This window comes from Apodemus sylvaticus, chromosome 6 (genome assembly GCF_947179515.1).
Source record: "Apodemus sylvaticus chromosome 6, mApoSyl1.1, whole genome shotgun sequence".
NCBI classification, from domain to species: Eukaryota; Metazoa; Chordata; class Mammalia; order Rodentia; family Muridae; genus Apodemus; species Apodemus sylvaticus.
Window position 1 is genome coordinate 2,430,392 of NC_067477.1, and position 27,262 is coordinate 2,457,653.

Here is a 27,262-nt window from a genome sequence, read left to right on the forward strand (position 1 = left end):
ACAGCAGTCAAGCCACAAAAATAAACCCTTAAAAAACCAACCTAGAAAGGCAAGCCTGGGTCTGCACTAGCTTAAAGCCACAAGCAACAAGGGCTCTGAATGACTCCAAGTGCAGTTCTCCTCCATGGTCCACGCTGTGCTCAAAACTGGTTGATCTCACGACTCATGATCCTTAACACACACACACACACACACACACACACACACACACACACAGAGAGAGAGAGAGAGAGAGAGAGAGAGGCACACACACACATACAGAGAGAGAGAGGTACACACACACACACACACAGAAAGAGAGAGAGGGGGGGGGCGCGCGCACACACACACACACACACACACACACACACACACACACAGAGTCATACACACACATACCATAGTTTAATACCTTTGACTAGCAGGTACATTCAAAAATATATTTATTCAACAAACATTTGGTGCCTGTTAGTTTCCATAGGCATGCTGGCTAGTTTTATGCCAGTTTGGCATAAGTTAGAGTCATTTTGGAAGAGGGAAGGTCCTGAGCAAATGTCCTGTGACCAAACTGACCTGTGGGCAAGACCGCGGTGCATTTTCTTGATTGATATTTGATGTGTGTGTGGGGGGCACCACAGGTGGTCCTGGCTACTATAAGAGAACAGGGGTAAACAAGGAGAAACCAGCCAGCAAGAAGCATCTCTCCATGGACTCTGTCAGTTCCTATCTCCAGGTTCATGCCCTGTGTTCTTGCCCTGACTTCCAGGGATGCTAATGAACATTAACCCTTTCGTCCGCAAGCTGCTTTTGGTCATGGTACTTTCTCAGAGCAATAGAAACCCTAACTAAGACAAGAGGCATTTTAAAAAGCAAGAGTCACATTACCTCTACATGTAGAATATGTTTTAGAGGGCACCAAGATTTTGGCCTCCTGGGGTATCTGTCTGTCTGACTTGGGAGAGGTGCTCAGGGGCCAGAAAGGATCTGCAGTTGAAGCTCAGTTTTGCTGTGTACAAAGTGTTGCTGAAGAGTTGGGTCTGGAGAGAGATGTGACGAGATGCCTGTTTTGGAAAGGGCTATTTTGGGTGTATGAGGGTAGTCTGGACATTATTGTAGGGAATGTAGTTGAGAAGAACTGGGGGAGAGTTACTGAGTGAGGATTGAAGTCAGGAAGGCCAGCGGGGATAAAGAAGAGCCGGAGGGACTGTGAGCAAACCCAGTGATCTGCCATAGAACAGACTTCAGGGCAGTGAGCACAGTGCTGGGTCCCATTCTCTGAGGTCTTTGGGAACCCACATAAGCAGCCTGTCTACTTCCTTTCAAAAGTTACTTGTAACAAGTGAGGGTCTTACAGATTTGGGCTTGCTAAGGATCGTGAAGTGAGGCACCCTGTGACTAACAGCAGCTTGAATTTCTCCTCTTACCCAAACAGCAAACAAGGGATGTCAGAGGTCAAGTTTATTTCTGCAGACTGGGCTTGAAAGGATGGTGGCCCACCTTACCACCCAGGATTAAGAGCTCCGAGGCAGGCGGCAGTCACTGTTGCTGTAGGGCTCAGTAAAGATGCTACCATGGCACCGTCTTTCCTGCCGGTGACTGTGCTTGAGACTTCAGTTGTGCTGTCTCTGTGTGCCATGAGATCATGGTTCCTCAGGACTCTGAAGAAGGTGACAACTACTCCAGGGATTTTCTCCAAAGGTTCTGGATAGAAATTAGACTGCAACCATGCTGACATCTTAGACCCTGCGGGTACACATGAGTAGAAGGACCTGGCAGCTCAGAACTTCTCATGGGCGTGATGTTACGCAGGGCGGCCTCCAAAGCTGGAACTGCCACTCAGAATCTTTCAGAAGAAAAGTCCGCCTGGAGTGCTGGTTGCCTACTTCATGCTGGAGATTCCCAAGATGCCAGGAAACCCCAGAGCAGCACCCAGTTCTCTTCCCAGGGAAGAATTCCCAGACCCATCAACATCTGACATTTGGTAAGGCAGTAGCAGGACATAAATAGTGACAAGGGGTGGTTAGGCATCAGGGAGTTTAAAATGCTCCCCTCCCTGGGGAGTGGGGGGCAGTGGGAGATACTGGGGGGGGGTAAGGGGAGCATTTTTCCCTGTTATGCATGTGCTATGAGAAACTAGAAAGCTTGTCAAGATGGGTAAGAGCAACGGGCTGAGGAAGTGGCCTCAGAGCTTGCTAACAACGGCTCGTACATTCCTCCCATTCCCTCTCATTGTACAAGACAGAGGGCTAATTCCCGGCGACATCTTCACATCCTTTTACCCTTCTGCCACAGGACGGCAAGGGCATCATACAGACACAGCATGTGATTTCCGACAGGTGGTCTGCAGGGTTTAGGTGCAGGCTGTCGCAAAGCCTGTTAGTGTCAGAGGCAGAGTTGAAGTTCATTCACAAGTGTCTTGGGAGACTGTATTAGTCAGTTTGGGATAAACTCTGCTGAGTACAAACCACTGAAAAATCTCAGTGTCTTCTAACCCCAATGCTTCTTGTTTTGCTTAAGGCGTTTCCCACAGTGGAGCTTGGCTCTGTCTTTGCCTTCACTCCTAGACACAGACTGGTGATGTTTTCATCTGCTGCAACACGAATGCACAGGGCTCCCTGAAGATCTTACAACATACTGAGCCGGCCAATCCTTTTACTTATGCAACAAGATACCTGGCCATTCCAGAGTTTAATACACAATACTTCTGTGGGGAGGGGATGCCACATGCCACAGGCCAGTTTGAATTTGACAAGAGGTACACTGAGTCTAGGTGGGAGAGATGCAGAAGGACTGAAACACTGGCAGTCTATCAAGGCTGACACAGGAAGCCACCCCACCTTCCCTGAACATCATTAGAGCCTATTGAAGCTACACCCACTCAGCTCCTCCATCCTGGCATAGGAATCTCTAGGCCTGCTACTTCTCATTCTTAGTTCTAGTCAAGAGAGTGGGGTGGTGGCAGTAGCTGGGGAATTCTCCTGGGCTTGGATTGAGCCCTGGTGTGATTTCCAACAGGTGATCTGCAGGGTTTAGGGCTGCAGGGTAGGTGACTGGGTTCCTGTAGCTCTTTATCTACATGTAGCTTTTTCGGAAAACCTGAGTTCCAGACAGAGTACTCGCTGGTGCTGGGACATCGGCCATAGGCCTGTGGATGCCACAGTAGCACAGGACAGAAGAGTCTAGGCATGAGCGGTATCTTTAACATAGTCTTATATTTGGAAAAGCAGATTTAAAAAACACTTGAAAATACAAGATAAGGTAATGGTTACTTACGTAAGTTTTAACCTTATATTGCTTGGCCATTTTTACATATAAATTATTGCTTCCTACTTTGATAAATACACAGCACAGTCATATACACAGAGGCAGAAAGCATGAACTATGAGAAATCAAACACTGTCAATGGCAGTCTGGTAACTCAACAAATGTTTCATATTTACCAGCTCTTATAATGGTGGAAAACTACGAGGTGTAGTCCCTGAGAAGTTAGGTAGACGCCCGGACTGTGGGCTTTCTATTTTCTAATTGTTATCCCAAGCTGACAGCATCACAGCAGTCCTAAGCAATGAGATGCCCAAAGGCAAGAGTCCTTGCTTCTGGTCATTGATTTCATCCCGGTATTTAATAACAGTGTAATACGAATACAATAAATAGGCTATGCAAATAAATATTACTCTGCTAAAAATGCTTAGTATATACAGCTTTACTTTATACAGTCGTACATTTCTTCTGACTTTTTGGCAATTTTCAAAATGTGTTCTCTCTAGAGCAAAACTGGCCTACTCATTACTGAGTAGGCTGAAATTTTGAGGACATGTCTTTGAAGTTGAGAAGAAATTCTATGTTGGACAGCTACAGAGGCCCTTGTCTTCTAAACTTAGATCTTGCCCAATTGTGATAAGCTTGCGTGGTTTGTGCCATTTGCTCCAAGTGTTGCTGTACAAAACCACAGGGCTGGCACTCAGGCAGCCACAAGAGCTCTGTGTGCTACGGTAGCCATTCGGCAAGGTCACACTCAGAGGCTGTGGAGCATCTGCAAATGTGTGTGCATCCTTTGAAATGTTGGGGAAGTTCGTGACTTGTGTTCTGACTCTGGTAGGAACTTGCAAGCTGAGCTGCATGGCAGGAACAAAATCCAAAAACCCACAGGACCCCTTGAGGGCTGTGTTGTCAACAGAAAGAGGCCAAGGTATCTATCACTCATTGAAGATGTCAGTTATACAGGATCTAGGATGAGAATGGAGATCCATGAAATCATAAAAATCCAAAGGAGAACTGGAAGAGACCTCAGACATCTTCTGGTCCACTCTTCTGGGATAGTAGCACTGAGTCTGGGAACACCTCAGGGGCTTTGGAGAAGGAATCGGGCTACCCCACACATGGGAGTGCCAACTCCTGTGGACACCTATACATTGCTTGGCTTCCTTAGGAAGAGCTTCCCGTGGAAGCTGACCATTCTGAACTTTAGTTTTAAGATTTAAGATTCTGGAAAGCTTTTGAAGTTCCTAAATCTGCTGCCTTGGAAATCCCTAGAAACAGGTGTTAAAGTTGAGAAGGATTTAGAGATTTTACTCTGGAGACAGAATGGGAAAACAAATCCCATCAGACTTTTGCTTTGGATGGAAAAGCAGCCTCAACCCATGCTCTCCAGGGTAATTCCCATTCATGTCCTGCAGATTTCTCTAAGTGTGTTAAGCATGATGAAGGCGTGGCTTGTGTAGGCCAGCTGAGCTGGAACCTAGACAGTGTTCTACTGAAACAGATCTCCATCTACAATGAGTTCTATAGGGTCTGCTTGAAGTGATGTAGAGCTAATAATGCCAGGTATGATACACTATCCCAGTCCCAGTTGCTAGCTTGGAGGGAAGACATGCGTGTTTGTGCTGTAAGTGTGCACTGTTCTCAGAGGTTGTGCTCGTCCACAGGTCAGGACAGCCTGCTTTCCCTGGCTCTGTAGCTCTGGTCTCATGCACTGGCACTCAGAGTTGTGAAACATTTTCTGAGTTAATTGCCCTCAGTTGGGGTGTTTCTATAAACCCCTGTAAGTTTCTAGGGCTGAAAGTTTATGTACTAGATTAGATGCGATCTCTCTGAAAGCTCTACCAAGAGCTTTCCCCATATGGTTCCTTCTAGCAGTGTCTCAGGCTCACTGGACCCCAGACCAGGGAACAGCATAGCTCTCAGGAAGTCAGGTGGCAACAGGTATAGCTCAGACCTTGGTAATGAGAGTGGACCAGGCGCTGAAGAGAGTAGGAAGCAGGTCTGGGTGGACACAGCTCCCTGTCCCACCCCAGAACCCCAAGGGTGTGAACAGTATACCCATATTCAAGACTGCAAATGCACAGACCAAATACTCAGACGGGTGCACATAGCAAAGGAACTAGTGTCCAGCTTATGGGAGAGCAGGCTTGTTTTAACTACAAGCTTTTTGTTTACTTGAGGATTCAGGGAAATCCTCTAACTAGTCCTTGAGAATTCTAAGAGGTCTTATTTGGTATATGAGGCCCAATTTATAAAAACAAAGAATAAGAAGGTAAAAGGTAAATTGAAGAAAGACGCTGGCTTCCCTTGGGACACTGACTTCGGGGCTCTAACTCCCCAAGTGAGTGAGACTTTAGGCATCTCTGGATACTCATCAATTACTGAGTCTAGCAAACTGTTAAGCTTCATATACGCAGCTTCACAAACCCTCCTTCACGGGCTGATGTTCTGCATTCTGTAGGCAAGGAGCCTGGTGAAGTAATGTCAAACACCACAACTCCATCAGACACCAGAATGCAGAAACTGGAAATTCTGTCGCCCCAGTAAGCTAACACTGAGTACCCACGATCCAGGCCCTGTGTTTTTCTGAAAATTGCACTCAACAACCACAAAAAATATATGTAAAGAAAGTTCATAGAAACTGAACAATGCCAAGCTCCTTATTGGATGAGAAACTCAGTCTTCCTTGCTTACAGAAGTACATCAGTGGTACAGAAACTACTTCATCTGTGTATACATTGGTAATGATTGTGGATGCAAAGACGTGTGTGCCACGCATTTCTTATTTGCACAGAAGGACATGCCCTCCAGGGAAATGTTAAGTTTATAGCAACAGAGGCCTCTCCTCTTCCTGGAGCATCTGGAGATGCCCCTACTATGCACAGGTATTCCAGTCTCTTAACAGCCAATCAGCAGTAAGGTGAGCAGACAGCCAATCAGCAGTAAGGTGATCAGTCAGAGTGACAGTCCTTCCTGCTATACGAACAATCGCCTCCTAATGCTGGCTCCTTTCTCATAAGCTGAAACTTGGACTGGAATGAAATCATCATCATAAGAAAGATCCTGTTCCAAGGATGCTCTGACTCCTATCTTCTCTCTGACAGCAGTGGGGGGAGCTCTCCCGCCTCTGGTGGCTGACATCACTTCCTGAATGTGCTTTGGCTGGCTTTCCTGCACTTGTCTCTTGATATGCTGATAGAACTCAGCAGCCTCTTTTCTTACAGGAAGCAACGTACTGAATGGAGGCCTTCGTGTGCTCTAGGAGTTGCAGATGCAGGGCAGGTTGGCACAGCTCAGGCTCGAGGCTCCAGCCTGTGAGAGAGCTCAAACAGGGCTTGCTGGCTGTCGATGACATACAGGTGGTTGACATAGGACTTCAGCTCTTGCTGCTCCTTGGGAGACATGTCACTTCCTATTTTTCAGAGGGAAAATGAACAATGAGTGTCATAGAAGTAGAGGTGTTATTCTTAAAAGCAGCAGTGATAGCTTAGAGTAGGTTAGCTCTAGAACGGTTTCCTTGTCCCAAGATAAACAACCACACCTCAGGTCAGGTAGGCTGACTCGTATTCACTGGACAGACTATTTGGAAGACACACTGTTATCCCTTTACAGATGTGGAAACTCGGAAGTCACATCAGTAAATGGCAGAGCCAGGATTTGAAACCAGGCTCTGGTTGTTCCTGAGCGAAAGTTCCCACGCCCTGGTTTGATATATTACATCAGCTTGAGACTGTGGTGAGACAACGGCATCTTCACCTAACGGCTTGCTAAGTCATTTACTCATCTGTTTACTTTTATTTTTGATCTAGTACACTTCTGTGTTTTTATTTTTGGAGAAAAAAAGGAACATATACCATAGAACAGATCCTTAGGAATGGGTGTAGAAAAAGCAGGTTCTGAATGTGTGCATGTGCATGTGGGCTACAGTATACCCAGGAGGATAAGGCAATACAAGACGATGAAAAGCCAAAGGCCACAAGAGAGATGTCAGTGAGCGGAGTCTGTGTGAGTGCCATGCTAGACAGCTTTCATAAGGATCCTGGGATAAAGGACATGGGCAACGGACAAGCTAATACCACAGGAGAGAGAAACAAACAAAACCCACACTAGGGAAGAGGAGAGCTGACGGGGTTCACTGAGCCTCACAGGAAGCCGGCCCAGCAGCGGTTCTGGGAAAAGCAGGTTTTCCCTCTTCCATGAAGAACATATTTAACAAGAAAAATAATTTAAGGGACATCTGTCACAGCTAGCTTGTAACTCTTGGACTTCCTGGTCTCAGCAGTAAACACTGGAAGCATAGAATTTTAACCATGACTGATAAGCTATTGTTCTAGAATACTTTTCTGGAAGACATTATGAAAGTGCTTTTAGTTTGGTAAACACTAGCTGGCTATACAGATAAGATTGTCATTAGCAAGAATTCGAAAGACATCATGTCCTGGCAATCGCAGCCAATCCTTGTGTGGCACTTCATAGTACATACCTATTTTGAGTGACATTGTCTTATTTTATTCCACATATTGACATTGGCTAATGCGGCTCATAGAAAGAAATGGTTAGAAGCAAAGCAGATAATTCTGTTACAGTGCAATTTAAGAATATACACAGCGGACAGCTAAGCTTCTCTTTTGTTTTGGCTCTGCAGTCTTTCTGGTGAGTGGTAGGTTCAAGCCAAGCCAGTAGGACCCTCCTCTCCATACTGGGAACAGACCATTGATGAATCGGAACAGTGGCTTTAGAATTAGCTGAATATTTGGTGATCACTTTGGAAGCAAAGGCTGATGAGAGAGATATGGCTACATACTTGTCAGTAACACAACTGAAGACCCTTTGGGGCAACAGTACCACTCTTTCTATTATGACTGCATTGTGCTTGTGGACTCAATGGAAACTTGTGTAAGAATATATTAAGTGGTATCAAATAAAATGAATATTTGGATTATTAGGTTCTGTATTTTGTAATTCTCATTTTCTACTTTATAATACATATAAGAGGTTCAGTTCCTAATTGGATATTTTAGATAGCTATGAGCAGAACACTATAGAAAAAGCATTTAAAGAACACACATCAAACAGTTAGGAGTACTTTCTTTGGTAGGAGGGGCTCTGATTCTCTATATATACTGCACGTTTTTTTTTTAGATGCAACAAAGATGTATTACTTAAGTTCTACTTAACACCAGGTTGCTCATCTTTGATTTGTAATAATTGAACTGCATTTATTTATTTTATTTCATGTATCTATGTGTGTGCCTAAGTGCAGGTATGTCCACTGTGTGTACAGTGGAGTCTTCAGACATGAGAGGTGTCAAATTCCCTGGACCTGGAGTTACACATTGCAGTGAGCTGCCATGTGGTTGCTGGGAACTGAACCATGGTCCTTGCAAGAACAGCGAACACTCTTTTAACTTCCAAATGTCTCTCTAGCCCTTCCCCTCCCCCCTCTTAATTACTATTTCTATTTATACAGTCAGCACAGGGCAAAGCTTTGACAACAGGCTGCACAAGTAGCCTCTCTGAGCCTTGATTCCGGGCTTAAAACATACAGGGCTAAGGATGCCTCGCTAGAGGACCAAGGCAGGACTCTGTGGTATGGGTGAAAGTTACTGCTACTCAGTAAAGGCAATTTCCTCCCTTCCTGCAAATGCTAATTCCACTTAAATGCAGGATAGATATGCCTGAGATGCAAAATGGGAAAAATATCCCTGTGTACCTCTCAGAGAGGATTCTACAGAAGTGCTAAGAAAAAAAAAACTTTCTCAGCTGACAGGTAGCTATAGATAGGAAATTTGGGTTAAAGAGAACAGTGGAGGGGGCTGGAGAGATGGCTCAGCGGGTAAGAGCACTGACTGCTCTTCCAAAGGTCATGAGTTCAAATCCCAGCATCCACATGGTGGCTCACAACCATCCATAAAGAGATCTGACACCTACAGTGTACTTACATATAATAAATAAATATTTAAAAAAAAAAAAGAGAACAGTGGAAGGTTACTTCAAGAACCTAAGAAACTGCATTTCTATACCAGGAAGATCTCCAAGCGAGGAAACTAGGGGCAGGGGCTAAACTCACAAGTAAATCTGAGGGCCTGGGTAAGTAAAGGAGAAAGGGTGGGTGGGTTGGGGGAGCCTTGTCTGTCTGAAGTCAACTGGGAAAGTGTAAACTTGCTTACAAAAGGGGTCAATGACCTACCATATCTGTGCAACTCTACAAACATGCAGTGAGGGAATATAATAAAAACCTAGAGTATGAATTAAGTATGCACACACTGGCGCACATGTGTCACAGTCGAAGTTTGGGTTCACCAAGTACTTCTTAAATGGTACAGTCAACACCACTGAGAAGCCAGTGCGCATGGTTCCCCAAGTCCAATTACTCACCAAACTGGTTAGTCCTGCAGTGTCTCAGGGTTCGGACAGTGTCCGCGATCATGTGCTGAAAGACAGAGGGGGAACACAGAAATGGAAGGGTCACTTACTGGTGCCACAGAACCCACTGGGATGGGTAGCAGTCTAATCCCTCTGCGTATAAAGCAAAGAGCTCAACTTGGAGCTGGACATGATTTTAATTGATTGCATGAAGTTTGGATTATTCAAGACTATTGAGTTTGTGACTTCAAAGAGTGCCTCCCGAATGAATAGTCAAGGCATTCTGAACCACAGGAGAACATACTATCTTTGGGGTCCCCAGTTTCCCATCCACATGTTGCCTGTGTTTCCTCTGCAGGTGAGGTGCTGCTTTTTTGAGACCTTCCTTCCTAGGAGCACAGCACACTCCGGGTTACTGTCATTGCTGGAACTTTGCCTTCCTCCTAATCGGGACATGGGCTCACATGTGTGTCACTGCCCCACTTTCTACGGGGCTGGGGATTAAACTCAGGGACTCTGTAATGCTCAGCTGGTAACTCTACCAACTGAGCCACATCCACATCTGGAATGGAGGCAGAAAGTTCTACGGACACAAGGGGTCCAACACCAGCAGGAAGTGAGGTAGTCAGGAAATCAGAGTGTCTTCAACAGCATTTTACAAAGGCTGTTCTGTTTCTTTCTTTCTTTATTGGATATTTTATTTATTTACATTTCAAATGACATCATCTTTCTCGGTTTCTCCCACCCTGAAACCCCCTATCTTACGCCCCCTCTCCCTGCTTCTGTGAGGGTGTTCCCCTAGCCACCCACCCACTCCTGCCTCCCTGTCCTGGCATTCCCCTACACTAGGGCATTGCACCTTCACATGACCAAGGGCTATTCTAACTTACATTTCCTTACTGGCTCTAGTATTCTAACTTAGTTTCTTTCCTTTAGCTCTTCACTGATCTCCAGACAGAGGTTATCTGAAATGTGTATCTATGGGGGTGGGGGGGAGAAGACCATGCTTGGGTCTTATGCATATTAGATAAGTAAGTATTCTACCTCCAAGTCACTATAGTCACAGAACCTTTTCATTTTTTAAAACTTCTAGTGGGTGTCTCACCTGCTTGCCCAGGTTGGCCTAGAACTCCCGATCTTCCTGCCTCAGCCTCCTGAGTAGCTGGGGTCACAGACTTACACCCTCAGGCCTAGGAGCAGCAGGCTCCATACTTCTCATGTTGTGTCCCTACAATAATCCTTTAGCTTACTCTGCTACATTTACTTTTCCTTAATGGTTTTGGAAGAAACTAACCTCCACCATGGAGAAAGCTCCTCTTACACAGCTGCCAGAATAGGCTCTAAACATCCTTGTCACAGTGGGTCCTAGTCTCTGGAGAATGACAGAACTCCTCACCTTGTTTCATGTCAAACCCCAGATATCCCATTATTCAAAGATTAACATTCATTATCTGGTCCTCCAAGCACCATCTTCATAACCTGCCTGCACAGGCCGGACGCTGAAGCATCCGCAGATGACAAACGGTCAGTAAATTATCACTGAAAGAATAATGCTAACACTCAAATCTTCTCACTTATAGTCCAACGGAAAGACAGAGGCAGTATGTGAATCGACAGTCTGATTAAATTATCCGGCTGCAGCTGGGCTAATTCGAAGCTTCTCCAGAGTAGAGAATTCAGTGGGGTAATGATTATAGTAGCACTCCAGGCGGAATTTGCAAAGGAAATGGGACCTGACTCACGTCTGCATGAATGCATTGTTGCATTTCCTTCCCCAAATTCTACCCCAATTCCCAGGACAGATTTTCCATTGTTACAGTCTCTGGCGTCATGCTGATTCCTATCCTGTGCCATTTGCACAGCTCCTGAAAGGCTGGGGCTGATGTAAGTTTTGATGCTGTGCACAGCACTGAAATCTGAGTCCTGATCTTCATCTCCAGGTTTTCTGACAGGGAGGGAGGTGGACACGGTAAAAGATCCTGCTCATAATATTGGGGGATGAAAAGAAAAGGAGAGACCCCCCTTTGCTCCTTCAACATTTCATAGTTTGAGATGGAAACATTTATAGAGTTGCTGAGGCAGCAAGGAACTCAGTCCAGGGAACAATGGGAATCTTACTGCATTCAATGAGCACTTTGATCTGCATGTGGTCCCGATTTAATGTGCTGGCCTGTGTCAGCCAGATAAAGATAACACCCTGAGTTATCTGCTGACTGGATTAAATTAACATCTACTGTGAGGAATTGGCTCCTCATAAGCTAATTCACTTAGGTCCCATTGGCTCATTATTGTGAAAGATGATCCTGCTTTAGTTTCAATGAAACCTGTCCTAGGCTGAGTGACATTCTCTAAGAAGACCGTCCCTATGAAGATGTTCCAGCTCTTGAGTGGAATATTGGCCTGAGTGGGATATAAAATTGATTTTTGTCTTTCTGAAAAAAAAATCTAACTGCTTCTGTGTTTACCACATAGATAGGTCAAGGCAAGGCGTGCTGAGCTTGAAATGTCACTTGCTGTAAGGACCAGGCTACCGTTACCACACTGTCCTCTATTGTTATACCAGGGCTGGGAGAATGGCAAGGTACCTGAGAGCATTTGCAGTGCAAGCCTGAGGGCTGAACCCATATCAAAAGTTTGTCATGGCTGCATGTAGCTGTAAGTTCAGCACTGGGGAGCAGGGACAGGAGGATGGCTGGGACTTGCTGGCTATCAGCTTAGCTCCAGGTTCAGTGAGAGACCCTCTCTCTCCAGGGAATAATGTGGAAAGCCAAAGAGCGAGGGACACACACGCAGACATACACATTCATACACGAATGCCACACTATGCACATATAGACACATATGTACAGACACACATATACACATATGCATACACATGTACATACAGACACAAACATACATGTATATAGACATACATACATGCACACATACAGACACAGACACACAGTCACAAACACACATGTGCACACAGAGACACACACAATGATGTGCTACTGGTCAATAGGTCAAGGAGCTGCTGACTTTAAGGTAGCATCTTGTACTGTAGCCTAGGCTGTCCTAGAACTATGTACCTCAGGCTGATCTTGAGCCTGTGGCAATCCTCCTGCCTCAGCTTTCTGAAAGCTCGGCTCCAGGATTTTAAACTTTCCAATAGACAGTGGAGTCTGCATTTATACCTTAAGTCAGTCCCTACTGTTGGGCTCTGATGAATTGCTGGAGGAAAAAGGAAAGACCACAGACAAGGATGTGAATGAAAGGGTGGAGAGTGCTTGGAGCTCCCTATGACTCTCCATTTTAGCCTGTACAGAATTCTTTCAGTTCTTTCACTGGTGTAGCATTAGATGAGGAGACAGTAACCAAGCCACTGTTTGCTTTAGGGTAAAGGTCTACTCCTCATCTGCTGGTAAGAGGCGATAGTTTATAAGTACAGTGTCTGTCCTGTGTCCCCACTATCAGAGGGGAAAATGCTTTGGACCTTTACAAAGATTCCATGCAGGCTGTCACAGAATACAACTGGAAGCAGAGTAAATACTGACTAAGTTTCCCTGTGACTGTTTATAGACACTACACACTGAAGAGGAACTTGCTCAGACTGAGAACTCTAGTGATTGAGGCCTTCGCTTGTTGACAGGTGTACTGGGATCCTTGGGGCATCACAGAGCAGTGCAATGCAAGATGACAATCGGTCACATTCCCACCTCTGACCATGCTGGCTTCTCCATAGCATGGGAAACAACTGAGCTCTGATTCTGAGAGACACAGGGAAGAGAGAAAGACTTGGAAACAAAGCACATCTCCACTCCTCAGAATAAGCAGTTATGAAGCCAACATCTTCAGAGTTGCTAAGGGCTGCTGTAGAGAGTGACTGGAGGATGTGTGTCTTGGAGAGAATCTGGAAGCTGGGCTCTGAGGTCTTGTGGGGAAGCTAGCTTCACTCTTTCTATGTGTCTAAGTCCTTGTGTCCTGGGGGGGCCTTGTGACTAGAACAGAGTTGTAAGTATTAAGGTGTCAGACACCAGACATCGTTTGGAGACTTCAGTCTTAACTACTCTTTAAACATTTCCATATAGAATATGGTCTGGGGCCTCAGCCTCAACTGACCTTCTCTAAAGCCTGACTTGAGTCTGACAGGGAGTTTGGATGGCTCCCAAAAGAGTTCATATAGCCCATTATCATCATTGAAAAGGTCACTCAAAGGTCAGGTTCCTAGAGAGGAGTGCTGGGGTCACCTCTGACCACAATGTAACATTTCATCTGTGACTCTAAAGGTCATCTGTCAGACAGGTGCCTTCCTCCGGTCCCTGAGCGGTCTCTCTGGAGCACTGCTGTGGAGAACCTACCCAGTCCCACTCAGTTCCATAGGTAGCTTCTTTTTGTCTCAAGGGCAGAACAGAAGATCTGAGGAGTTCACTGAGGACTGTGAATGTCCTAGAAGGAAGACTTGGGAGAAACTTCTCAGGAATTCATATAATCAGCAGGGAGGTCCTGTATCAGAGGCCAATAAGGAGGCAGCCTCTCCCCTTACTTGTAGAACTCACAAATCTCAGGTGCATATCTGAGCTTGGGGTACCAGGAGACAGACATATCTATTGGTCTATTGGGAGGACTTTGTTGCTCACTGTTTCAAGGTGGTTTACACTGGGGCATCAAGAGGTGCTTTTGAAGTAACCGAGCTCTCATGAGTGGGAACTGCTCCTGATATCAATATTTATGCCCGGCTCTGTGTTTACATAGTTACTGGTGCTAAGCTAACAGAATGCATTTTAAAAGAATAAGACTCTCAGAATCTTGCTAGAGAGAGATGGCACTGTTCCACATGCCCAAAGAGACCCTGGGAGGTACTCCGTGTGCAACAGGGAAAGATACTCAGACCATTTGCTTCCTGGAGCTGGAAAGACAAGTATGCATTTTTTTATGGAGAGAAGAAAGGAAATGTAATGAAATTTACATACCAGCTTTTCAAAATTGACCAGATTATCCAGGAATGTTTTATTTCCTTCATGAATAAATGTTACATCTGAAAGGTAAAAACAAGATAATGTGCCATTAGGAAGATATGAAACAACAGAGCTGCTTAGAAACCACCCAATTTATCATGTTTTTGCTTAAGCATTTTGGAATCATACCACATATTTGACAAGGCAACCTGAAGCTAAAACTTTGTAACATTTGATATAAAAATTTAGAGGATGCCGGGTGGTGGTGGCGCACGCCTGTAATCCCAGCACTCTGGGAGGCAGAGGCAGGCGGATTTCTGAGTTCGAGGCCACCCTTGTCTACAGAGTGAGTTCCAGGACAGCCAGGGCTACACAGAGAAACCCTGTCTCAGAAAAACCAAATCAAAAAAAAAAATTTAGAGGACAATATAGTCTTCTTGAAATATTTTGCACTTGGTTTTAGCCTGCATGATTGAAGCTAATGCTAGCTTGTAACTTAACTGGTCCATTAGGTTTTTAGGTTAAAATACTGAACAGAAAATAAATAAATATTCATAAGCAACAGGAACTTAATATTTGTATATTTTCTTTAAAAAAAAAACCCTGCCAGCTAATACAAATGGAACTTGTTTTAGTTAAAACAGTTAAGATTCAGTTTTTCAAGTTTACATTAAAAACAGGAAGAAATTAAAAAGTCTGTGTATCAGAAGTAAGGAAAAGGGCGGGATGTTGGCCTCATTTAAACAGTGGAGAGAGAGAGACAGCATGGCTGATGTGCGCAAACAGGAAAGGTAGCAGGATAAAGGATGAGGTTGGTTTTTTTTTGTTTTTTGTTTTTTTTTTAAATGGTCCAACGGAGATATAAAGGTAGAATCCAGAGAGCACAGAGCTAAACAAACAATTTTCACTTGAGGAATATCGAATAGCAGAGAAGCACCTAAAGAAATGTTCAACATCCTTAGTCATCAGGGAAATGCAAATCAAAACAACCCTGAGATTTCACCTCACAGCAGTCAGAATTGCTAAGAACAAAAACTCAGGAGAAAACAGGTACTGGTGAGGATGTGGAGAAAGAGGAACACTCCTCCAACTGCTGGTGGGGTTGCAAGCTGGTACAACCACTCTGGAAATCAGACAGGCGGTTCCTCAGAAAACTGGGCATGATATTACTGGCGGACCCCGCTATACCACTCCTGGGCATATACCAAAGGATTCCCCAGCATGTAATAAGGATACATGCTCCACTATGTTCATAGCAGCCTTATTTATAATAGCCAGAAGCTGGAAAGAACCCAGATGTCCCTCAATGGAGAAATGGATACAGAAAATATATATATATACCACACACACACACACACACACACACACACACACACACACACACACACACACACACATTGGAATACTAGTCAGCCATTAAAAACAATGAATTCATGAAATTCTTAAACAAATGGATGGAACTGGAGAATATCATCCTAAGTGAGGTAACCCAATCACAAAAGAACACTCATGATATGCACTCACTGATAAGTAGATATTAGCCTAGAAGCTTGGAGTATCTAAGACACAATTCACATATCAAATAAAGCCCAAGAAGGAAGGAAGGAAAGGCCCCTGGTCCTGGAAAGTCTAGTGCAGCAGTGTAGGGGAATACCAGGACAGGGAAGTGGGAAGGGGTGGACTGGGGAACAGGGGGAGGGAAGAGGGCTTATGGGACTTTTGGGGAAGGGGGAATCCAGGAAACGGGAAATCATTTGAAATATAAAGAATATATCGAATAAAAAAGAAAAAAGAAAAAGTAAAAGTTAACTTTGGTTTGAGACTCACTAGATTTAACGTTAACTAAGGAACTGGGGTCCAGTTCAGTGGCTGAGCCTGAGTTCAGTGTTGAGGGCCTGGGTCCTACCCACCATTACCTACCGCCCACAGAAGTGGCTGAGGATGCTGAGAGGAAAAAAAAAACTCCATTTGCAGGAAAGAGCTCAAGAGATAAAGATTGGGGATGAGATGCATTGCACAGGACCTAAGGCTCTGAGAACTTCTGGCATACAAAAATGGACAAGACAGTGTATAATGGAACCTCAGTATCGATCACACAGACAAGGATTGCAGTGCAAACCATTCATCTTAAACAACATGTAAATATCCCTGCTGTCATCAGCAGCAGACCAAACCCACCAGAAATAGAAACGCAGTTTCAGTCAGTGCTGTCTAGGCAGGTGCTGCTGAAACCTGCCTACAAAACTCCGAGCTTATGCTCCCGCGGTCCACGGGAAGGCCACACGCCCTGTGATACACTGCTCCCAAGGTGTCCTTGCATACAGTATGACTTGATGTGGTGGCATGAGCTTCCTGTCCTTTAGGTAGAGTTCTGTAAATTGCCACTTAGGGAACTGTAATTATACAATTAATCTCACAGACTCTTACTATCTTTCATAGTTTTGAACTCATTGCAAGATTTTCAAAAAAGTAGTTGGCACAGTTAGCTTTTACACTTTGTACACAGCCAGCTTAACTCTACACTCCCTTGGCCATCATTAACACAGCCTAGAAGCTTGGCCTCATAGAGAACTTCAAATCATAGGCTCCTTTTAGCAGCTGGTTATGTCCTCCTCTCTTCTGTCCTCACAAGTATGGTAATGGCCAGTGACAGTATTTTCAGGCACATCTTCAAGTGTTTTACCTGAATCAATACATTTTGTCCTCACAAAGGCTTTGTAAAGTGGCTGCAGAGAAACCAGGGCCCAAGAGACAGCCACAGCTAAGCCATGCTTATGCCATTGTGACAGAGCTAGGAAGCGGTTGCAGGGAGGGTGGATCCTTCAGATGTGGACCTCAAGCTATGACAAGCCTTAGGTCTCTTGCTTCCAGTTAGTCAGCCTGCTGAGCTTCTGACATACAAGTTGCCCCTACAGCTCGTAACTGTTCCCCATATTCTCTCCAGCATATCTTCCTATTTGTCTCAATCTCTCCCCTTAAGTTCTCTCAGGACTTACTGATGGCAGCAGGTGTGATGGCTGCTCTACTGAGGTGTGTAAGTGTATGTGTGTGTGTATGTGTGTGTGTGTGTGTGTGTGAGAGTGTGTATAAATGTCAGTGTGTAAGTGAATGTGTATATGTGAGTGTGTGCATCCATGTGTATGAGTGTGTATGTTTATGATTATATGAGCATATGTGAGTATATGTATATGTGTGTGTATATGTGAGTGAGTGTATTGGTGTGTGTTAGTGTGTATGTCAGTGTATGTATAAATGTCAGTTTGTGAGTGACTGTGTGTGACTGTGTGTATATGTTAATGAATGTATATGTGAGTGTGCATATCCATGTGTATGAGTGTGTGTGAGAGTGTATGTGAATGTGTTTGAGTATGAATTGTGTGTGAGTGTATGTGTATACACTCATACATACTCATATGTATATATAAGTATGTGTATATGTGTGCAAGTGTGTAGATATGTGTGTAGGTATATTAAGTGAGCATGTGTGCATGTGTGTAAGTGTATAGGTATATTAAGTGAGCATGTGTGCATGTGTGTGAGTGTGTGTTTATGAGTATATGAATGTCTGAGTATATGTGTATGTATATATATGCAAATGTGTGAGTGCATGTGTGTATGTGAATGAGTATGTGGGTATATGTGTGTGTGTGCAAGTATGTATGTTTGAGTGTATGTGAGTGTGTAAATGGTGTGAGTGTATGTGTATGAGTGTGTATGTGTGTATGTGTGTATGTGTGTATGTGTGTGACTGAGTGTGTGTGTGTTATGCATATGTGTGAGTGTGTGTGATATGTGTGCACATGTGTGTCTAATGCTAGTGTGGCTGCAGGAAGCTTCAATACAGAAGGGACTGGTGAACAGAAAGCTGAGAAAATGACAAAGGGACAGAGGCTGTTTGAGAAGAAAGGCTTTAACAGTTGAAGGTTTAGTGCAGACAGTTGTCCAAAGGCTATTTTCCTGTCCCACAGCAACTCTAGCTCCACATAAAATGAAGAGTAATGTTGCATTCAGAGAGGCACAGACATCACAGTCCTCCAGGACAAGCAGAAGAGGGAATGGCAGCTTAACTGGGGTGCAGGTGGGGGAGCTGAGGATGATGGCCAGGCCAGTCAGCAAAGCAACTCCTTTCCAGAACCAGTTATGAGGCCAGTCAATGGGTCTGATTCTGAAAAGAGTATCTCTGAGAGGCAGAGGCCAGGCGAAGCTGTATTTCTATAAAACCCCGTGAAACAATTAAAATGTGGCCAAGGAAAATTCTCCCAATTTCCCTTCCCTGGGGATCACAGAAGGTCAGGAGTCCAGGCCAGATTCTACAGACTTCCCTCCTACTGATGCTGACTGACAGATCACTCAGCTGTTAGCAAGTGGAATTGACAGGTCACATGACCTGTGTGTGCTCAGCAGAAAAGAGCTCGGTAGTCAAGGTGGGGCTGTCAACACCAGCTAGGTCCCACTTCTCGGAGACAGAAAGAACACTTCCGGGCATCAGTTTTCCTCTGATGCATAGATCTGTTGAACAACAGGATCTCTCACATACAGTACACCATGTGCTGCCGTCTCCGAGACTTGGATGCAGACAACAGCTTGCTCTAGCCTTATTCTTGCTCAAGTATTTATGGTATTAAAGAAAATAATACAGGGTTTAGAAACAAAGCAATTTAAACACACTAATTTCTGGTAACAGTGCTTTGACACTGCTCAAATACAAGTAAGCATTCCAGACATTAAAAAAAAAAAAATCAGCTAGGCATTTGGACAACAATTCCATGCAGATATGGAGGTATGAAAGTTGGGGCTACTGTAAGATATTAACTGACATCCTGCTATTTTTCTGCTGTAGTTTCTAATGTAGGAAGGAAACATTTCTAGAAGATGGCACTGCATACCATAACAGATAGGAAATCATTACCTTTAAGCAATAAGGGCATGAAAGGGATTTTCGGTGGCTTCATCTTTTTGAACGCGTCCCTGTAGGCTTTGTGGTTTAGGGAAGGATCCTGCCAACCAAGCAGATCACAGAGAGAAAGGAAAATCAATGCGCTGTAGAAACAATTCTCAATCTACATCTGCTGTACAATTCGAACATGATTTGAAACAGATAGGTTCTTCCTAAGAATGAGGCGGGTAAACGTTTCCTTGGAGAATAAACCCACTAATTAGGGCAGGAAATCTAGGCAATACACGGAATCCAAGTTACTGGTTTATGATAATGGGAGACGACACCAAAGGACACAGACACCTTTTAATTGCCCCATCACTTTCCTCAAATGCATTCTTTAAGTGCAGTTTCTGCTGCATAATTTCTACCATGAGGTAACCTCAAAGTCTTTTGTTAAGTACAGAGCAAAGAGAAACTGCCTTTAGAACACAAAGCCAGTGCTGAAATCTAAACATAAGCTACATATCTTGCATGTAAAATCTAAGAAACAGTAACAGAAGAAGGAAAGATTAATGCATATCACCCTAATTATTCACTAAATTTATAACAATTAATGTCATGTTGTGAACTGGAAAATGGCCTGTGAAAAATCATATGGATTTCACAGGGAGAGGAGGTAGCATTAATGGCTACCCTGCTTCATTCCCTACTTACATCTATCATGACTTTGTCTGTCTCTCATCTATCTACATACCTACTTACCTCTATCGTTTATTCTTGTTTTTAAATTGAAAATATTTGAAATTATATAATTTCTTCCCTCTTCTCCCTCTAACCCTTCTCTTGTACCCATCCCCTTGTTCTCCCTCAAATTCATGCCTCTTTTTCTTCAATATATATGTATGTGCATATAAAATATATATTCATAAATATATAAATATAACCTGCTCTATCTGTATAATGTCCCTTAAATGCATATGAATTTAGGGTTGATCACTTGGCACTGGACAACCAATCGAGGGGCTCTTCCCTTGAAGAGTCTATCTATCTACTCTCAGTATTCTTTAGCTATCTGATGTTCTTTGTCTAGAGTTGGGACGCTATGGGATTTCTCCCTCCCACATTCTTTTCTTATTTCATAGCCCAGCTTGGCCTGGAACTTATAATCTTCCAACCTCCTTTCCCCAAATCTCTAGGATTCTATCACCATGCCCAGCTCACAACTGTACTTTTAGATACAAGCAGTCACTTTAGGCTTTAACATTACAAAGAACAGTTCCTGAACCCAGAAGGAAATACCACTAATATTAATTTTAAGAATTTAAGTCCCCTTTACTTACAGTTAAACTCTCAAGTTCAGAGAAAAGTTTCTTAAACTTCCCAGGAATTTTCTAAAAAGGTGGAAAAACAAACACCACAATCAGAAACCACAAAGATCATAGAAGGTGGCTTCTCTGAGAAGGGGTACTGCTGAGTCATCAACACGTTTCTGAACATAAACACCTGTCGTGGGCTTTGCCCTGATTTATCATTACGCAGTTTCCATCATCCACTCAGTAGGTTCATGGTTAGGTATGTTGCTAAAAATATCTTGGCAGCCGCAGGGTAAAGGAATATAGCTGGCCAGACATTCTATATGTTGGTGGATATTTAATAAACACTTGGGTTTCAGTTCTGTATCATATATCATCTGATGACTGTGCCCATCTAGTCTATGGAGTGGGAGATAACCATGCTGGCTGACTGGTCTTAGGTGACGCTGCTTGTTCCTTAGCAGACGGAATCACTGAATCGGAGTATAAAATGACAGAAGACAGAAATGTGTGGCTGTGCCATCCTCCCGGGCAGAACTGCAGGCTCCATGAACAGGGCCCTGCTCCATGAACAGGGACCCAGAAATGTGACAGACTGCCTTTAACACAAACAGAAAACAAGGATCCCTTTATAGCACCTTAGCATAGTACCTGTTGTAGAAAGCTGACCTAACCAAGTCTCTGCCCCCTCCCTACCTCTTTCCAGTAGTGTGTTTAGTGTGAGTCTGCACTCTCTCTGGCCTCAGCCTTCACCAACAACCCATAAAATAAGTATACAAATGTCCATGGTGGCTGGTTAACAGATTCCAGCAATTAGCATTGACAACATGGTTCAAGATATACCAGAGGGCTTTTGTTTTTCAAACCAAATCAAAATAATGGTGACAACTTTAAAATGATTAAACTTTAAAACTACCCAAATTTTCCAGTGTGATAATTTTGACTCAGCTCAGCTCTTCCATCATAGGTAGCCTCATCTACCTGGAAGTAACTTCTCCTCTGCAACAAATAAAATATAAAATGCAGACTCTTGCAATTATTTCCAATCTTTCCTGCCCAACATCTTGTTGACTGTCCCAGGGGCACCTCAAACTTAGTGTGCTTCGAATCAAACTGGCTTAGCCAGAGGTCAGACAGGAGGCAAGTCTGGCCTAGAGAATATTTTTGTAAATAACCTTTTTCTGGGACATTCCCATGATCATCGTTCATTCATTAACTATGGCTGCTGCATGACAACGACAGAGACCATAAAATCAGCGCAGCATAAAAATTTTGCTGAGCTCTGGTTACTCTTCTCAAACCTGGTTCTTTTCCTTTATCGGGTAACAGGGTCACTTCCCAGCAACTCTGAGATCCTGTGGTCGCATCCGCCAGGAAGCCCAGCCTCACTTCTTCCTCAAGCACCAAAGCCCTGTTACCCAGGCTTCTTGTCTTCTCAGCTGCTCTGCTTCCCCCTGGGCCCCTGAGACCTGGCTTAAAGGTCCTTCACCACACAGAGTTGTTCTCTGATGTTTGTTTTCTGTGTGACACAGTGTGGTGTGTGGAACACAGTAGGCAGTCCATATGCATATTCAGATGTAATTCAATTACATCTGCAACTCAAAGGTTCTTTTGAGGTTTCCTTCTAGTCTATTGAGTGAAGACCTTTGCCTTCCATTTGCCTTCCTGTTGCTTGAAACAGCAGCGAGGTAGTTCTCTCCCCCATCTCCTTTAATCTTTAATGTCCTTGGCTAACTGGTTTGCTTAACCTGAACAGGCAACCCTTTCATGTCTGTCTTTCACTCGTTGGATTCCCTTGAAGGAGAACACTAACGCAGGCCCTGGATCAGCACAGTGCATTCCACTGGGCACTGCTCCTGACTAGGAGAATGGCAGTCAGCTACAGGAACAGGGGAGGCCAAGGAGACCGCAGTGGACCACACAGTAGACCATGAGTACTGGAGAGAGAGGATGAGTGAGGGAAACAGTGCACAGAGCGAAGCAGCCATCCCTGAGATTGGGGGGGGGGGCAGGAAAACAAAAGCAAATAAAAAAAAAAGGTGGTCCCCGAGGGAGAGGTCTGTCTGATGCTTCTGGCTAATTCCAGCTCCTCTGGTCCGGTTCTCCTCACACATCCTCCAGAATCTATGGGCCAACTAGACTGGCCACCTGCATCTTGCTTTCTATAAATATAGAAAGTCCTCTTTAAGAAAATTAGAGGGCTAGAGAGATGCCTCAGTGGTTAAGAACACTGACTGCTCTTACAGAGGTCCTGAGTTCAATTCCCGGCAACCACACGGTGGCTCACAATTATCTCTAATGGGATCCAATGCCCTCTTATGGTGTGTCTGAAGAGAGTGACAATGTTCACATGTACATTAAATAAATAAATAAAAAAAATGAAAGAAAGAAAGAAAAAAAGAAAAGAGAAAATTAGAATGCAGAAAAAGATTCCCATTCCTGTGTGAAGATGCCCTGCAGCTAGGGCTGCCTTCAGGGAATGCAGGAGGGTGAAAACAAAATTTAAAACATTTACTTTTTAAAAATATTTTTCATATCTATTAGAGAACCATGTTAAAGATCACAAGAAAGAACATTTGATAGAAAGGCCATTTCCTATCGCCCTGTCACTATCCTGCTAAAAAATACCTTTGGTGAAACAGAATCTATCTCATTTAGACCATTTAAATTTACTTATTTCTAACACAGACTCCCCTGGAGTGGTTCATTTTGTCCTACACCCACACCCTTAGTCCCAGCAGAAAGCCAAAGGCTCACCTCCCAGGTCTGTGACAGCCGGCTGACAGAGGCGGTGTTGAGACCCATCACGATGGCAAAGAAAGAGTTTAGATTTTGCTGGGCTTTGCAGCTGTAAATAAAAGAGAGCAGAGGAGACTGAGAAAACATTCTCTCAAACACTGGGCAGTCACTGATAAAGCCTCATACACCTGCCACTGTATGTGGCAGTGGGATGGTTGCCCCAACCATTTCTAATGCAAAAGAAAGGATTTCCAGCTATTCTCGGCCTCCAAGAAAAGCCTTCTGGATACTGCATGAGACCCCCTCCCCTCTAACATTCATTGGTGCACATTTATGATTTCAGTGATTGCGACTTGAAATGCCCACATCTCTGTATCCACCACAGAGAGTCCTGCAGCTCCCGTCTGCTTTCAGTCTCCATGCTTTTCCTGTATCTGCCCGATGGGTCTAAGTCCTGTCATTCATTCTGCCATGCTGTTCTTTGCTAATCACAAAATGTTATCTATCATCTGTTCATCTGTCCATCCATCCATCCATATCTATTAATCTATCAATCATTTATCAATCTATTAATCAATTATCTATATATCTATCTAATCATCTTTTTTCTTCTTGCTTTCTTGCTTTCTTGCTTTCTTTCTTTCTTCTGTCTTTCTTTCTTTTTGGGTTTTTCAAGACAGGGTTTCTCTGTGTAGCCCTGGCTATCCTGGAACTCACTCTGTAGACCAGGTTGGCCTTGAACTCAGAAATCTGCCTGCCTTTGCCTCCCAAGTGATAGGATTAAAGGTGTGTGCCACTACTGCCTGGCCCATCTATCAATCTATCACCTACCTATTACTCTATCAATTATCTATCATCTATCTTTCTATCAATCTATCATCTATATTAATCTATCAATTCTCTCTCTCTCTCTCTCCTCTCTACCTACCTATCATCCATCATTGTATGGCCTATATTATGGGATAGTGTGCCGCATTTTTATGAAAGAAAGAAAACAAAATGGACTTTTGTAATTTCTGCACTAGGGGTGTAGACAGTAGAGTCAAGAAGGGTTACCTTTTACTACTAGAAGTGTGAAGCCAGCCTAGAGATACATGAGACCTTGTCTCTTAAATAAAAAGGAGATGTTTCATAGTTTTAAAATTAGTTTTTCTGGTTGTACCCTTTGCTGGTTTCAATTCTTCCCTGCTACACAAATGCTGCAACAGATATCTTTGCTATGAAACTTTTCATTTATTTGTGATTTTGTTCATTAGGCTTCCAGCCATCACAGGATGGTACAAAAGCTATCAACATGAAAAGTGTGTTTGCCTTTTGTTTGTTTAGTTTTGTTTGTTTTAGAGACAAATCCTCCTCATGCAGCCTGGGCTGCATGGAACCTGTTATACAGCTCGGACTTCCCTCATCTTCCCAGTGCTGGGAAGCTGTTACCACCATGTCTGCCAGTCAAAGCCGATATATGCTGTCTTCCAAAGCTGTGACATGTTAGTGGCATTAGAATGAATAAGAATATGCAGTTTAGAATCAGGGAAATGGCCTAGGCCGTGTTCTGGCAGGTCCTGTTCACCTTGTGAACCAGATACTGCTCCAGTCCAACCATACCTGGACTTCTAAGTCTGGGTGAAAGTTCTCTCCCCATGAAGAGAGGAGCTGGAGAGACACTGTTGGCTCCACACCTAGAGTAGTTAGAATCTGGGATGTACGTCCCCAGGCACATCACTACTAAGCCTTCTCTGCTATGGCTGGTGCCCAGATCTGGCCAGTTTCAGCTTCCTGTCTAGGACAGATTTTGAGACTCAATTGCTTGGTACTGACTCCAGCTGCTTCCAGCATTCTACACTATAGACAGCTCACACAGTCAGAAAAAGCTTGCATTAGCTCCATCTCTCGACATAATGTTTTGAAACACCAGCTCCTCTGTTAGGGCTCCAGTCAGTGAGAATGTCTGAGTGGATCCACAGTGGAGGCTGCCTCCCAGATCCTGGTGGATCCACAGTGAAGGCTGCCTCCCACATCCTGGTGGATCCACAGTGGAGGCTGCCTCCCACATCCTGGTGGATCCACAGTGGAGGCTGCCTCCCAGATCCTGGTGGATCCACAGTGGAGGCTGCCTCCCAGATCCTGGTGGATCCACAGTGAAGGCTGCCTCCCACATCCTGGTGGATCCACAGTGGAGGCTGCCTCCCAGATCCTGGTGGATCCACAGTGAAGGTTGCCTCCCACATCCTGGTGGATCCACAGTGGAGGCTGCCTCCCACATCCTGGTGGATCCACAGTGAAGGACACCTATTTTTTTTTTTTTTTTTACATAGGATAATTTATAAAATATTTTTTTTTGGAAAAACACTGATACAAATATTGGCATACAAATGCATTTAGAATATAAATGAAAATAAAGTGGAGATATTTTCTGAAAAACTGAATATTTTCATACAACATATGTATGATAAAATTGAGGATTACATAGTGTTTTTGATAAAATTGAAGATTTATTCAGAAAAAACACTCAGATACAATTCTAGGCATACAAATGCATTTAGAATATAATTGAAAAAGAAGTGTAGATATTTTGTGAATATACTAAAGATTTTCATCTAACCACACAAAGATCCAACAAAGAAAGAGAACTTTAGACCAATTTCCCTTATGAACATCGATGTAAAAATACTCAATAAAATTCTTGCCAACTGAATCCAAGAACACATAAAAATGATCATCCACCATGTTCAAGTAGGCTTTATTCCAGGGATGCAGGGTTGGTTCAATATATGGAAATCCATCAATGCAATCCACTACATAAACAAACTCAAAGAAAAAAACCACATGGTCATTTCATTGGATACTGAAAAAGCATTTGACAAAATTCAGCATCCTTTCATGCTTAAAGTCTTGGAAAGAACAGAAATTCAAGGCCCATACCTAAAAATAGTAAAAGCAATATACAGCAAACTGGTAGCCAGCATCAAACTAAATGGAAAGAAACTTGAAGCAATCCCACTAAAATCAGGGACAGGGCTGCCCCCTCTCTCCTTATCTTTTCAATATTGTACTCGAGGTACTAGCTTGGGCAATTAGGCAACATAAGGAGGTCAAAGGGATACAAATTAGAAAGGAAGAAGTCAAACTATCATTATTTGCAGATGATATGATAGTCTACCTAAGTGACCCAAAAAAACTCCACTAGAGAACTCCTACAACTGATACACAACTTCAGCAAAGTGGCAGGTTATAAAATCAACTCAAGCAAATCAGTAGCCTTCCTATACTCAAAGGATAAGCAGGCTGAGAAACAAATTAGGGAAATGACATCCTTCACAATAACCACAAACAGTATAAAGTACCTTGGGATGACTCTTACCAAACATGTGAAAGATCGGTATAACAAGAACTTCAAGACTCTGAAGAAGAAAATGGAAAAACCTCCCATGCTCATGGATCGGCAGGATTAATATAGTGAAGGACACCTATTACCCTTGAGTCCTCCCATGCAAAGAAGGCCCTATAGGCTATTATCACCATCAGTGAGGAAGCTGCTTACAGACAGACTACATATCTACTCATTTTTATTTTAATGTGTGCAGTCAGCTGCTAATGCAAGGCAAGCCATGCACAGAGCAGGTGCTGAAGCTGAGAATGAAAACTTTTCTGTAAATGGTTATTGTTTTTTCCTGATTGGAAGCCTTTTCACTTAGCACCGTTTATTGAGATGATTTCCGTCTTTCTTCTGTCATTTTAGTCATAAAATTAGCACATGCACACACCCCATCTGAACTTGCTTTTGAAAAGAA

At 43.6% G+C, this 27,262-nt stretch overlaps 1 protein-coding gene across 1 annotated transcript in view; it reads right to left on the reverse strand.

Moving 5' to 3' along the window:
• Nucleotides 1-3,172: 3,172 nt before the first annotated feature.
• Rapgef5 (Rap guanine nucleotide exchange factor 5) overlaps nt 3,173-27,262 on the reverse strand; it is a 241,449-nt gene continuing 217,359 nt past the window's right edge. The window contains exons 21-26 of the mRNA XM_052184831.1: nt 23,493-23,583; nt 20,763-20,813; nt 19,453-19,540; nt 14,559-14,623; nt 9,619-9,673; nt 3,173-6,652 (exon numbers count right to left, since the gene is read on the reverse strand). Coding sequence (XP_052040791.1) covers nt 6,534-6,652; nt 9,619-9,673; nt 14,559-14,623; nt 19,453-19,540; nt 20,763-20,813; nt 23,493-23,583 — 469 coding nt within the window. The 3' untranslated portion in view covers nt 3,173-6,533. The remainder of the gene's footprint in view (nt 6,653-9,618; nt 9,674-14,558; nt 14,624-19,452; nt 19,541-20,762; nt 20,814-23,492; nt 23,584-27,262) is intronic.